At 38.3% G+C, this 14469-nt stretch overlaps 1 protein-coding gene across 1 annotated transcript in view; it reads right to left on the bottom strand.

Moving 5' to 3' along the window:
• Positions 1-6393: 6393 nt before the first annotated feature.
• The window catches only part of LOC114886744 (DENN domain-containing protein 5A-like), a 52859-nt gene continuing 44783 nt past the window's right edge, over positions 6394-14469 (bottom strand). The window contains exon 5 of the mRNA XM_029207665.1: positions 6394-6816. Coding sequence (XP_029063498.1) covers positions 6479-6816 — 338 coding nt within the window. The 3' untranslated portion in view covers positions 6394-6478. The remainder of the gene's footprint in view (positions 6817-14469) is intronic.

The raw sequence follows: 14469 nt of genomic DNA on the forward strand, positions 1-14469 counted from the left end.
GTGGTATGCGGGCCTCTCACTGTTGTGGCCTCTCCCGTTGCAGAGCACAGGCTCCGGATGCACAGGCTCAGCGGCCATGGCTCACGGGCCTAGCTGCTCCGCGGCATGTGGGATCCTTCCGGACCGGGGCACGAACCCATGTCCCCTGCATCGGCAGGCGGACTCTCAACCACTGTGCCACCAGGGAAGCCCTGTATTCCTTTTTTCTTTTTCTTTTTTTGGCTGTGTTGGGTCTTCGTTGCTGCGCACGGGCTTTCTTTAGTTGCGGCGAGGGGGCCTACTCTTTGTTGTGGTGCACGAGCTTCTCATTGCTGTGGCTTCTCTTGTTGTGGAGCACGGGCTCTAGGCATGTGGGCTTCAGCAGTTGTGGTGCGCAGGCTCAGTAGTTGTGGCTCACAGGCTCTAGAGCACAGGCTCAGTAGTTGCTTCGCAGCATGTGGGATCTTCGCGGACCAGGGCTCGAACCCGTGTCCCCTGCATTGGCAGACAGATTCTTAACCACTGCGCTACCAGGGAAGCCCCAGTATGCATTCTTTATTTTAGTCTGTCTTCTTTTACTCAGCATAATTATATTGAGATTCATTCATGTTCCTTTTATTGCTGAGTAGTAGTCCACTGTATGGATATTACTACAGTTTGTTTACCTGTTGGTGGGCATTAGAGCTATGAACATTTGTATGTAAGTTTTTGTATAGACATATGTTTTCTTTTCCCTTGCATACATACGTAGGAGTAGAATGACTGCACCATATGATATTCGTATGTTGACTTTTTAAAGAAATTGCCAAATTGTCTTTCAAAGTAGATGTGTATTTTACATTCTCACTAGCAGTGTATGAGAGTTATAGTTCTTCCACATTGTTGTTAACATTTACTATGCTCAGTCTTTTCAGTTTTAGCCATCTAATAGCTATGTAGTGGTATCTCATTGTGGTTTTGATTTGAATGTGCTTGATGACTAGTAATGTTGAACATTTTTTCATTTGCTTATTTGCCATCCACAGGTCTTCTATGGTGAAGTGCCTGTTTAAATCTTTTGCCCATTTTTTTTTATTGTGTTGTTTTGTTATTACTAAGTTTTGAAAGTTCTTTATATATTCTGGATACAGGTCCTTTATCAGATATATGATTTGCAGATATCTCCCTGTTCTATGGCTTGTCTTTTTGCTCTCTTAATGGTGTCCTTCAAAGAACAGTTCTTAATTTTGATGAAGTCTATTTATCAGGTTTTTTTAATGGATTATGCTTTTAGTGTTGTATTTAAGAAAATTTTGCCTAACCAAGGTAACATAGTTTTTTTTTTCTATACATATCCTTCTAGAAGTTTTTAGTCTTAGGCTTTACATTTAAGTCTATGATCCATTTCAAGTTGATTTTGGTAAATGGTGTAAGCTAAGGGTCCAGGTTTATTTTTTCCAGTTGTTCCAGAATCATATGTTGAAAAGATTATCCTCTCTCTGATAAATTGTCTTTTCACCTTTGTCAAAATATTAGTGATCTGTATATGTGTGAGTCTGTTTCTGGATTCTTTGTTCTGTTTCATTGATGTGTTAGTCTACATTTACACCAATACCACACTGTCTTGATTACTGTAGCTTTATATTAAATCTTGAAGTCAGGTAGTGTTAGTCTTTCAACTTTGTTCTTATTTTCAAAGTTGTTTTGGCTATTGTAGGTCCTTTTTATTTCATATGTATTTAGAATCAGCTTGCCAATCTACAAATAACCTTCTAAATTTTCATTTGGATTGCCTTGAATCTATAGCCCAATTTAGCGAGAATTGACATTTTAACATTATTGAGTCTTCTGATACATGAACATGGCATATCTCTCCATTTATTCAGGTCTTTAATTTCTCTCAGCAGTGTTATATAGTTTTCAGTGAACAGGTTTTACATATCTTTTGTCAGATTTATTCCTAAGTATTTCATATGTTTAGTGCTATTGTAAATGGTATTTTAAAATTTCAATTTCTGATTGTTCATTGCTAATATATAGAAATATAATAGAGTTTTGTATATTGATCTGTGTCCTACAACCCTCCTAAACTAGTAGCTTTTTGTATATCCCTTCAAATTTTTTATGTAGACAGTCTTATTGCCTGCAAATAATGATAGTTTTACTTTTTCCTTTCCAGTCTTGATACCTTTTCTTTTTCTTGCCTTATTGCCTTATTGCACTGGCTAGAACCTCTAGTGCAATGTCAAATAGAATATGGCATGCTTGTCTTATTTCTGATCTTAAGGGGAAAGCGTTCACCACTAAATATGGTGTCATTACTATGGTTTTTTCTTTTAATTAATTAATTAATTAATTTTTGGCTGAGTTGAGTCTTTGTTGCTGCACGTGGGCTTTCTCTAGTTGCGGCGAGTGGGGGCTACTCTTTGTTGAGGTGCACGGGCTTCTCATTGCGGTGGCTTCTCTTGTCGTGGAGCACGGGCTCTAGGCGTGCGGGCTTCAGTAGTTGTGGCTCACGGGCTCTAGAGCGCAGGCTCAGTAGTTGTGGCGCACGGGCTTAGTTGCTCCGCGGCAAGTGGGATCCTCCCGGAGCAGGGCTCGAACCCGTGTCCCCTGCATTGGCAGGTGGATTTTTAACCAGCACCACCACGAAGCCCATCACATGGTTTTTCGTGGATATTTTTCTATCAGTTGAGAATGTTGGTTTCTGTTAGTAGCTTGCTGACAGTTTTTATCAGAAGTGGTGGTTGTATTTTGCCAAATGCTTTTTTGCATCTATTCAGGTAATTATATGGTTTTTAGCTTTAGTTTTATCAAAATGGTGAATTATATTCATTGATTTTTGAATGTGTAAACCAGTCTTGCAGTCCTGAGATAAACTCTCTTTGGTCATGACGTATTATCCTTTTGTTTATTATTGGATTCCCTTTACTAAAAATTTGTTTAGAATTTTTGCATCTGTGTTCATGAGGGATTTGGTTCCTAGTTTTCATTTAATGTCTTGGTCTGATTTGGTATCAGGATAATGCTGGCCTCATAGAATAAGTTGGGAAATACTCCCTTTAGTTTTTTGGAGGAGCTTGTGTAAGTGATACTATTTCTTCTTTAAATGTTTAGCAGAATTCATCAGTGGAGCCATCAGGGCCTGGAGTTTTCTTTGTAGGAAGGTTTTAAACTACAGATTCAATTTAAAAAATAGATATAGAGCTATTCAGGTTATCTGTTTCCTTGAGTGAGCTTTAACAGGTTGTGTGTTTCATCTGTTGTCAAATTTGTTGGCATTGAGTTGTTTGTAATATTCACAGCCTAAGATAGGCTGTAAATCTTTCAAGTAATATTTTAACGAAATTCCACAAATTTTGATATTTTGTGTTTTCATTTTTATTCAGCTCAAAATACTTTATTTCCTTTTTTTTTCCCTTAGGAATTCTGGAATTCCTTTAATGTTCTCTGACATATATTTAATTCTGTACAATTATTATCAAAATAATCTTTTTTTTTAAAACATCTTTATTGGAGTACGATTGCTTTACAATGGTGTGTTAGTTTCTGCTTTATAACAAAGTGAATCAGTTATACATATACATATATCCCCATATCTCTTCCCTCTTGCGTCTACCTCCCTCCCACCCTCCCTATCCCACCCCTCTAGGGGATCACAAAGCACCGAGCTGATCTCCCTGTGCTATGCGGCTGCTTCCCACTAGCTATCTGTTTTACGTTTGGTAGTGTATATATGTCCATGCCACTCTCTCACTTCGTCCCAGCTTACCCTTCCCTCTCCCCATGTCCTCAAGTCCATTCTCTAGTAGGTCTGCGTCTTTATTCCCGTCTTGCCCCTACGTTCTTCATGACATTTTTTTGTTTGTTTTTTAGATTCCATATATATGTGTTAGCATACGGTATTTGTTTTTCTCTTTCTGACTTACTTCACTCTGTATGACAGACTCTAGGTCCATCCACCTCACTATAAATATCTCAATTTCATTTCTTTTTATTGCTGAGTAATATTCCATTGTATATATGTGCCACATCTTCTTTATCCATTCATCTGTCAATGGACACTTAGGTTGCTTCCATGTCCAGACTATTGTCAATAGAGCTGCAATGAACGTTTTCACTGTTATTCTTATTTTGACTTTTACAAAATGATAATTACGTTTACCAGAAGGAGGTGTCAGTATTAAATATGAAGTCATTTAAAGCAACAACAAAAAGCTCCCCACTCTCCAATCTTTGATATCTACTCTTTATGCATATTTATCAGTAGACAAATATATATAAAAACCCAGTACCCCAAAACTCAATGGTTTTCTCCATCATTGTGAAAGGAAAGTCAAAATGGAGTCAGTATTTCTTAGAGAGATCTCTAAAATGGAGCCGGGAAGCCATTAAGGAAGTACGATGTTTGCATGACTCAGCCTGGATGGAAGCTGACCTTTTGACCTGATGAAGAACAGAACACCAGAACACCTGCCAGAAACTCAAGATACTAATCAGACCCTTACCCTAAACACAATTTGTGACAGTCTATATACTTAAAACACCCCTACCCTAAAATAACCTGTGATTTCTTAAGGACAAATATTTTGACTCGCATCAGAGTCGATCACAACTCTCACCAGGGCAACTTTTAACAACCTCGTGGTTTTTGTCTTTATAAGCCCCTGACTCTTTCTCTTCCTCGGAATACTCTTTCAGGGTTAACTGAATCTGTGTCTCCCCAATTGCAATTCTTAAGTCCCCAAATAAACTCTGTTCTTTTTGCAGCCTCCTGCATTTTTTTTCGCTGACATTATTTAGATCTTTTCTTCCTTAATTAATCTTGTCCCACCCCAAATAGCACAAAGCTCTATAGATTCAAAGGAGGCAGAAACGGAAAAAACTACAAGAAAGACATTATGATTCTAAAACCAAAGGCAAGGGACTTCCTTGGTGGTCCAGTGGTTAAGAATCCACCTGCCAATGCAGGGACACGCGTTCGAGCCTCCTCCGGGAAGATCCCACATGCTGCAGAGCAACTAAGCCCGTGCACAACAGCTACTGAGCCTGTGCTCTAGAGCTCATGAGCCACAACTACTGAGCCCATGTGCCACAACTACTGAGGCCCGCGCACCTAGAGCCCATGCTTCGCAACAGGAGAAGCCACCACAATGGGGAGACCGCGTATCATGGCGAGAGGTGACCCCCGCTCGCCACAGCTAGGGGGAGCCTGCGCACAGCAACGAGGACCCAATGCAGCCAAAAATAAATAAATTAAATAAATAAATTTAAAAAAGAAAAAAAGAATCCACCTTCCAATGCAAGGGATGTGGGTTCGATCCCTGGTCGGGGAACTAAGATCCTACATGCTGTGGGGCAACTAAGCCTGTGCGCTGCAACTACTGAGCCCACATGCTCCAGAGCACGTGCACCACAACTAGAAAGCCCACATGTTGCAACTACTGAGCCCACGCACTGCAACTAAGACCCAACGCAGCCAAACAAATAAATAAATAAAAATAAAACCAAAGGAGAGAGAAAAAGAGATGCAATTGACTATAACTTAAACATTACGGGTATGATCTAATTATCAGGCATGTTCATCAAGATGGCTGCCCAGACATGCCCAACAATGTGAATGCTGCTTAGATCCAATTCCATGAGAACGGTCTCTTCTTTGGAGGTCCTCTTACTCATATTCCTCAGCTATACATAAAAATCTTCCCCCAAAAAATCATTGGTGGAAGGATGAGACAGAGTCATGTTGATACCAGTGTGTGCATAGTCCAAAGTCTTCTTCCCAGGCCTTGCTGTTGACTATGAAATTCAGAGTAGGAAAGGCCTTCCCCCAGCTAGTTTCATACAAGCCACAAAATGACCAAAAGAGGTAGACCAGTTCTCTTGGTAATTCTAGGAAACTAAAAACCAAGACAATCTTATTTCTAATGATGCTTTAAATCTATTTTAGAATGAAGTAGTAAATAAACAAATATATTTTTTTAATCAATTATTTTAGTATTTGAAACAATAGGAAAGAGGAGCAGGCCATCCTCACAGCAGTGGAGGAGAAGCATTCTCTCAAGGCCTTCCTTATCTTGAGCAAGGAAAGTTTTCAAAGCTACATTCAGTACTACAAGAATCACTATGATCAGGTCAACTTTTACAGAGTAACTGTGGCCTATAAAACAAAACCACTGATTTATTAATACATGTCTGGCTACTAAAGCAGTTATAAAACTATATTATGTGGAATTTCTTTAAAAAATAGGGGGTAGAAAGTACAGAAGTAAAATACAATTTAAATGTATGATAACTGTTAAAGCTAAGTATTGAAAACACAGAGATTCACTATGCTACTCTTCTGTGTTAGTTTAAACTTTTACATAATAAAAAGATTTTCTTAAAAATATGTAAAATATCATGTTTGAAAAAGGCAGTTCACAATAGTATAAACAGAGATTATTATAAAAGTATGTCAGGTGATAGAGGAAACAGGTGTTTCTGGAATTATATAAATTGAGCTAAATGTTCAGTGTTTTTACTTTTTTCCTGGAAAGTTGTTTGTGTTCTCCAAAATAAAAGAAAATAAACTTGGTGATACCACCCTGGGCTCATCCCAAAGCCCTTCTCTCCCAAATCCTGTGTCAGGGCCACAGGCACCAGCACCCAAGCTCCACGTTTTTCTTACCTCTTGAGGCAGCTCCAGTTTTGACCGGTCATCCAGGCCATTGGAATGCAAGCCCATCAGGTATGGCACAGGAGCATCTAAGAAATGTAGGAGAGAAGCTGGGAGAATAGGAACATAGACATGCTGCCACTGGAAAGGAAACATGAGAGCTGTAATTGTCTCCGCCACAGTCATCAGTCTCTGGTAATCTAGGTCAAAAACAAAACACACACAAAACCAGTCAAAAACAGGGTACTTGCTTCTCAAATAGTAAGTTAAAATCTTCAACACAATTTCACATTTAGAAAGGAACAGGATAAACTTCAGCAAGGGTATGCTCAGAGTATGAATCCCTTGTGGGTATCAGAGAGACAACCCAGAGACCTCAATGGACCACAAGCTGAAGTATACCCCCACACACACAGGTCCATGCTAGTAATAAAATTTAATATAGAAATACAATTTAGAAAAAAAGAAATACAACAGGTATCATAAATAGTACCTTGCTCCAAATACTAAACCAGAATGTTAAGTAGATTCTCTTCAGTAGAAGGAGAATGGGGAAGTGGAACAAAAAGAAAAGGAACAGTGGTCTAGTCTCTGTTCAGCATGAATGTCAAAACACCTCATTTACCACTCACATGTCTGCATTCTACAAGGAGCTGATGTGAACTTTGACTTTAAGATCAAGCCAAAGAACCTTCAAGCATGCAGAGGCTGGTTTTCCACACTAGCCAAGTCTGCCTTCCACCTGGCAACCTTTCTTGAATGGTAACAGCATGAAAGTGTCATTTTAACACTTTGATAAAAAGCTCCCCTAGAACCTGAAAGACCCAGAAGATTGACTTTCATTACTCAAAACTCTTATTCTAGGTCAGAGAGCATATCTTGGAAGAGAAGCTTGTGCTCAAAGCTTAGCTTTTCTTCAGAATGCAATTTCTAGACTTGTTTTATTTTTAAAATGAGTAAAAAATAAAATACATCAGCAAAAAAAAAAAAATACATCAGCAAAGCCAATACAATAGATTGAGATTTAACACATTACTATTTACAAATGGTATGATGGTTTCAGACACTTAAAGACAAAGTAGGAACATCAATTTTAAAATCATATGAGTAATATCCTCCTGGAATGGCTGATTTCAAATGAGTTTTCACAGGAGTTAAACAGTTTTATGCACTAAAAACTCAGCCCACCATTTAAGCAAATCCCAGCTTGGTTCATAAATGAGTAATAAATAACAAAAAGCTTTCCAGAGAATGAAGAAGAATGAGTAGGAAGTGAGCAGAAGCTGATATATATCAACTAGGTTTTAGCAAAGCATCCTTTGTGCTCACCAATAAAACTTTGGAGCAGCTTACCACCTTGCTCCTGGCTAAGCATGACCTGGAAATAGTTTTTTTTTAAACTAGTAATGCAAATAAATAAAAATAGATGACTAAAACTTCATCATCTCAAACATTTTGAGTACACTCTAAGGAAGTGCCTCACGCTTCTTCGGGGAAAGCTAAGGCATTTGATAGATAATAGATAAGTGATGTAAAACAATCAGTGGGTAAAACTGAGCTCAGAGATTTGGTCATCAATAATGATTTTTTTAAAAATACAACTGATTTAGCAGAAGGACAAAAGAGCGCAAGCTTTTCATATTCACTAAAATCAGGAACAGACTGATAAGAGTTCAAGAAGAAAGTCGATCTCATTTTTCACTGTGCCCCACAAAGCACTGCCATTCCCATATTAAAGACTATTTTGGTGAGGACCCTCTCCCAACTGAAGCAGCAACAAAAATATTTCCCAAATTACAAAATAAAATAAAATAAAAAACTCTTTCAAGGATTAAATAGATAATCTATATAGCCTTTCAGAAAAAGTATTTACTCCAACGTGAGAGTAAGCAACAACTGAGGAACAAAATTTAGGCCACTGCAAGTTCTATCTTCAGCCTCTTCTGAGATATCTCAGTTCCATGGGGCACCTGTACAACTTTGCTTGTTATCTTTCTGTTGAAATCTTCCTGCTCTATGATTATTCTAACAATTATTATTAAGAAGAATTCTAATGATTCTCTAGGCGAGGCCTCAGTTTTTGTATCTTTCACCTCTCTTTTCTAGATATGAATGCCTGTAAATAATCTAAGAGCAATAATCTTGAGAATCTCAGACATGATAAGAATATACTTTAAAATTCAAACTTAAGATGATCAAAAGAATGTAAAGGTGTGGGAGAAAACCTCCAAGAGATATTTAAAGCTGAAGGTCCAGTCTTACTGTGTCCCAACACTGGCACTTAAACACACATTTTGAATAAATATTACACTGAATAATTTCTCCCCCCATTTCAGTGTACACACACATACAGACACACACCATTTCTGGGTGTTTTTTTAAAAAGGCAGGAAGGAGCAAGGCCTTTCCAATCATGTGAAAACCAAAAAGCTGCTTCTTTTACCGAAAGTCAATAAAGCAGGTGCTACTCCTCTACGTGGCTGGCATTCCTGACAGGTCTGCTCAGAGACAAGAACATCTCATAGGGGTCCAACAGACACTGAGTAAAGGAGTCCCTGAAATGCCTTCCTCATGAGGCTTCCTGGACACTGGACTGCTCCTTATAGTGTACCTAGTTACAGTGTCAGGGAACATCTATCTACTCTCTAATCATGAAACAGGGCATGCTGAAGTCTGAAGGAAGGGGCTTCCTCTGCTCCATAAAAGCAGGCTTTTCAATAGCACAGACATCTAGTTCTGGTTTTTCCCTACTCTTCAGGATGAGTCTAATCCAGTATCTGAAACTCAGCCCACTTATTTCTGCTAGAGTGGGTAACCTTATTCACCTCAGATTGAAATCCCTGAAGAATTCCCTGTGATGCACTTGAAAGTGTGCTATTCTTAGAAACAAAACACTTTAGGGGATGAGAAATCATCTCCCCTTTCAAGGCTAAACTGCTTTCCATTTATATGGTTTGGTTTTACAGATACTAGAAACTTGGAATTTTATGGCCTCTCTGGTCTGAGTTGTGGGTTTCGTTTTCCCTACATTTTTGTATTTTAAAAAAGCAACAACTCATCTTGAAGGATGGCCTAATAAACCATGCCTCCGGGATCCATCAACCCGTGGTACCCACACTAGGATGCTGACCTCCCAGAGCTGTAAGCAACAGCACAAAATCCATTTCTATACACCAGTACAAACGATAAAATCAGTACCTCCTTTGCCATTGCCTGTCTCTGTGCTCATCATTCCAAGAAGGTGAAACTAATAAATAGGAAACAGATGAAGGTCATCTGCATCCAAAGAGTTTTAGCCAATCAAAATCAACTGGAAACACTTCAGCTCGAGGCAACTCTCTGGGTTTTCTCACAGCTCCCATAATGCTGTAATGAGCAATTACTTTTAACAAAAGGAGATAATGCAAAGCATACTGGGATTACAACCGCTTCTGAGTGGTGAAGAGAGAATAATCAGCACATTCTTATGACTTCTCTCTGTGCAGAGAAACATTAGACTTGGGATCACTTTACAGATAAGTTCACTCCTAAAACAAACTACAGGGAAGTTCCTGCAAATCAGAGATTGAATTAGAAACTGTCCTTGCATACTCACACTTCTGTGAAAATTGTATGAACAAGGATGTTTCTCATGCAATCTTTGTTCTTAGGAAACAACCTAATCTGTGTCCTGATACCTCCAAGATAAACTGTTAAATGAAAGAAGGTATAAAACAATGATTAGTATGCTCCCATTTGTGTTGTTTTTAAAAGGTATACATGCTGTATATGCAAGGAAACAGGAAACAGTGATAAGTCTTAACACGTCACTGTACATACACCCTTTTGTAATATTTTAAATTTCTACCATATGACTGAAATGCTTTTTTTCCAAGTTTTACTTTAATATACCATATGTATATCAAAATGTATATAATTTAAAGAATATTATAATTAATACATGTGCAACACAACATTAAAAATAGTACATTATATAAAAGTATTTAGGAGGAGGGCGTGAAAAAAAATAGAGATTATTTCACAAGGGTAGGATTTTAGATCAAAAAGAAAGGGAAACAGGGACTTCCCTGGTAGCGCAGTGGTTAAGAATCCGCCTGCCAATGCAGGGGACATGGGTTCGATCCCTGGTCCGGGAAGACCCCACATGCCGCGGAGCAACTAAGCCCGTGCGCCACAACTACTGAAGCCCGCATGCCTAGAGCCCGTGCTCCGCAACAAGAGAAGCCACCGCAATGAGAAGCCCACACATCGCAACGAAGAGTAGCCTCTGCTCACCACAACTAGAGAAAGCCCGCACAGCCAAAAAAAAAGCATAAGGGAAACATTCAATTTTCTCTGCACTGTTTGTCCACACATTATTTATTTGTTTTAAAAAACTATTATTTCATTAGGGATGCACAAGAAACTTGATCTCCGGCTACCACAGGAAGCAGAGAGGAAGGAGATTTCATTTTATTCCCTTTAAAATTGTTTTGATTGCATGCCTTGAGTTTGCATTACTTTTGCAAAAAAAAAAAACCCCAAAAACTAATGCAAGGTTATGTATAAAATAAGCTACAAGGATACATTGTACAACATGGGGAATATAGCCAATATTTTATAATATGTATAAATGGAGTATAACCTTTAAAAATTGTGAGTCACTATATTGTACACCTGTAACTTATATACTATTGTACATCAACTATACTTCAATTAAAAAATTGATTAAAAAATACTAATGTATGCATTTGTTTCCAAGCTTGTCTGCACTAGTTGAACTTATTACTGGGTTGTATAATTTAACCAAATATTACGTAAATAAATGGTAAGATATGAGGACAAAAAAAAAGAACTGTTTCTCTGAAAACAAAATTAAATGCTTTAAAAAGACTCAGTAAAGCAAAGTCACTAAAAAGACAGCAATTGAATTAGGCATATCACTTAAGTGCAAAAAACTTGGGAAAACTAGCATCTACTATGGTTCTTTTGCAAGGTCCTTTAAAAGTTCTCGCTCCACTTTAAAAACTGGAAAACTCAGTGAGTGTATTATGGGTGAGATTTATGCAAGAGAAACAATGCAGACCCCTGATTAGTGGATCCATAATCAAAGAAAATGCACAGACACTTCATCAAAAGATTGGTGATTATACAGTCATATGGTTTAAATTAAAATGTTTAAGGGATGTATATATCCTTTTAGGATTCCCAAACTTATGTGACTTTTTCAATCATCGAATGCACTACCCCACTAAATCACTTCAGATAAAGAGCTTCTGCTTTCTGTATAATTTTTAAACAACCACTAAAAAATATGCTATTAAAGAAAAACTATCTCTATAGGGACCAAAGAACAAATATTATCCAGTAGTAAATAAAATGATCTACACATATCTTAAAAAAAAGATTTTCCCTAAATAACACCTCTTTTCTATTCAGAAGGCAGGACATGTAGTGGGCAACACCAACTCTGAGTGCTGATGGCATGTTTTTCGAGGGCCAGAGAGATTTCCATCCACGTGAGTCCTCTGAATCATAAATAAAAATTACTTCAAGAAAACCAACCTGAATTGTTTCAAGTACTCTATTAACAATAGAGAGCACAATCTACATACAATAAAAGGCAATCCACTCCATTTTAGCCTCAGCCATGCTCAGCAATGCCCAGGAAGTTTTCGGAAAAAGTTTTTTTTAACCATGCTAAGCATGACTTTTAGGTCCTGAGTTCAATTTGATTCTACACACAAACCTTCTCAACTGCCTTCAAATCTCTTAAAATTATTATGTATACAATAACCCATATTCTGGGAAATATAAGAAGGAGCACTGAAGGAAAAAATGTTACCTACCATATTTCTGGTTTTAATCCTCCTTTTCTCACCTTTAAACATCCCCAACTGCATCATAGGTATTAAAACGTCACTGCACATTTTAATACCCTATCTGGTTTGGTTTCTCCTCTGTTCTGGTCTAAACCAGTCTTCACTACTCAACCATGTCTCTGTTTCAAAGTACAGTTGACCTTTGAACAACAGGGGGGTTAGAGGTGCCTACCACCCACACAGTTGAAAACCCGCATATAACTTTACAGGCGGCCGTCTGTATCCAAGGTTCCACATCCAAGGATTCAACTAACCATGGATCATGTAGTCCTATAGTACATATTTATTGAAAAAAATCCACATATAAGTAGATCCATGCAGTTCAAACCCATGTTGTTCAAGGGTCAACTGTTTTGCCCAGCTCCAGTCAAGAAACAGTAACTAAAAAAGCAACAAGAATTGTACAACTCTATACTTCACCCAGAGACAGAAATCTGAAACATCATTATTTTCAACAAGTTGCAAAGTAAAACCTCAGGAACCACAACAGATGCTTTTGTTCAGTCTGCAGTTTTCAACAAGAACGTTGTTAACAACGTTTAAAAATCAAAAATTTCACGTAAAAAATCTGGGTCCTCATGAAAAATTGGAAGACCTAGTAACATTAGGCCAGCATTTCCACAAGGAATTAATTGGAGCTAACTAGTGGCTGTCCACTTTAGATGGGGTACATGCTCTTCAATTCAACATAGTCTCCATTACTTCACCTTCATAATCCAACCATATCATACCACTTCGCTGTTACCTCCCTAGTCAGAGACAACATAATCTCTCACTTAGATTGTTAAAATGGCCTCCTAACTAACATTATTCAGACTCTGCCCATGGACCAAATCTGGGACATCTGACCATCAAAATAATTAATCATAGTTATGGCCTATATAACCTACCGAATAAAATAAAAATCTGTGAGTCCATACGATAATAAACAAACAAGGGAGAATGAAATGTTCTTCCTCACAGTAAACTGCAACCATCCTGGTAACTGGTTCAGACTAGAATCATCAATGGATGTTAAAGCTATTAGGCAAAATTTTGAAGAGAAACAGTATATTTACAGGGTTTCTCCCCACAGATTACTTCTTAATTACAAAGGGAAAAATGATAACTTTCCAGTTAAGAAACTCAGCAGACATCGTCTTAACCAAGTGATCAAATTAACATTACCAAAAATGGGACAAATGAACACCATGTGCCTCCTATGATGATAAACAGACATTATGTGCCTCTAGATACAATGCACTGAGAGAACCACAACATCACTTCTGTGATATTGCAGCCAAAAATTTATAACCTGAATCTAGTCATGAGGAAACATCAGACAAACTGAAATTGAGGGACATTCTACAAAATACCTTGCCTGTACTCTTCAAAAATGTCAATCATTAAAGACATGAGGAATTTACTACTAAAAGCAATGCATGTTACTGGACTAAATCCTGGACCAGGAATTTTTTTAAAAAATTATCATTCACTTTTATGTGAAATCTAAAAAATAAAACAAACTAGAGATTATTTTAAAAAAAGAAAGAGACTCACAGATATAGAGAAGAAACAAGTGGTTACCAGAGGGGAGAAGGAAGAGGGGGAGGGGCAATATAGGGGGGTAGAGGATTAAGAGGCAAAAACTATTATGTATAAAATACGCTACAAGGGGGACTTCCCTGGTGGCACAGTGGTTGGGAATCTGCCTGCCAGTGCAGGGGACACGGGTTTGGGCCCTGGTCCTGGAGGATCCCACATGCCGCGGAGTGGCTGGGCCCGTGCGCCACAACTGCTGGGCCTGTGCTCTGGAGCCCGCAGGCCATGGTTGCTGAAGCCTGTGTGCCGGGAGCCTGTGCTCCGCAGCGAGAGAAGCCACCACAGCGAGAGGTCCGCGCACCACAACGAAGAGTAGCCCCTGCTCGCCGCAACCAGAGAAAGCCCGCGCGCAACAATGAAGACCCGACACAGCCAAAAATAAATAAATTTAAAATAAATATATAAGCTACG

This window comes from Monodon monoceros, unplaced genomic scaffold (genome assembly GCF_005190385.1).
Source record: "Monodon monoceros isolate NGI ecotype Baffin Bay Population unplaced genomic scaffold, NGI_Narwhal_1 Super_Scaffold_7, whole genome shotgun sequence".
NCBI classification, from domain to species: Eukaryota; Metazoa; Chordata; class Mammalia; order Artiodactyla; family Monodontidae; genus Monodon; species Monodon monoceros.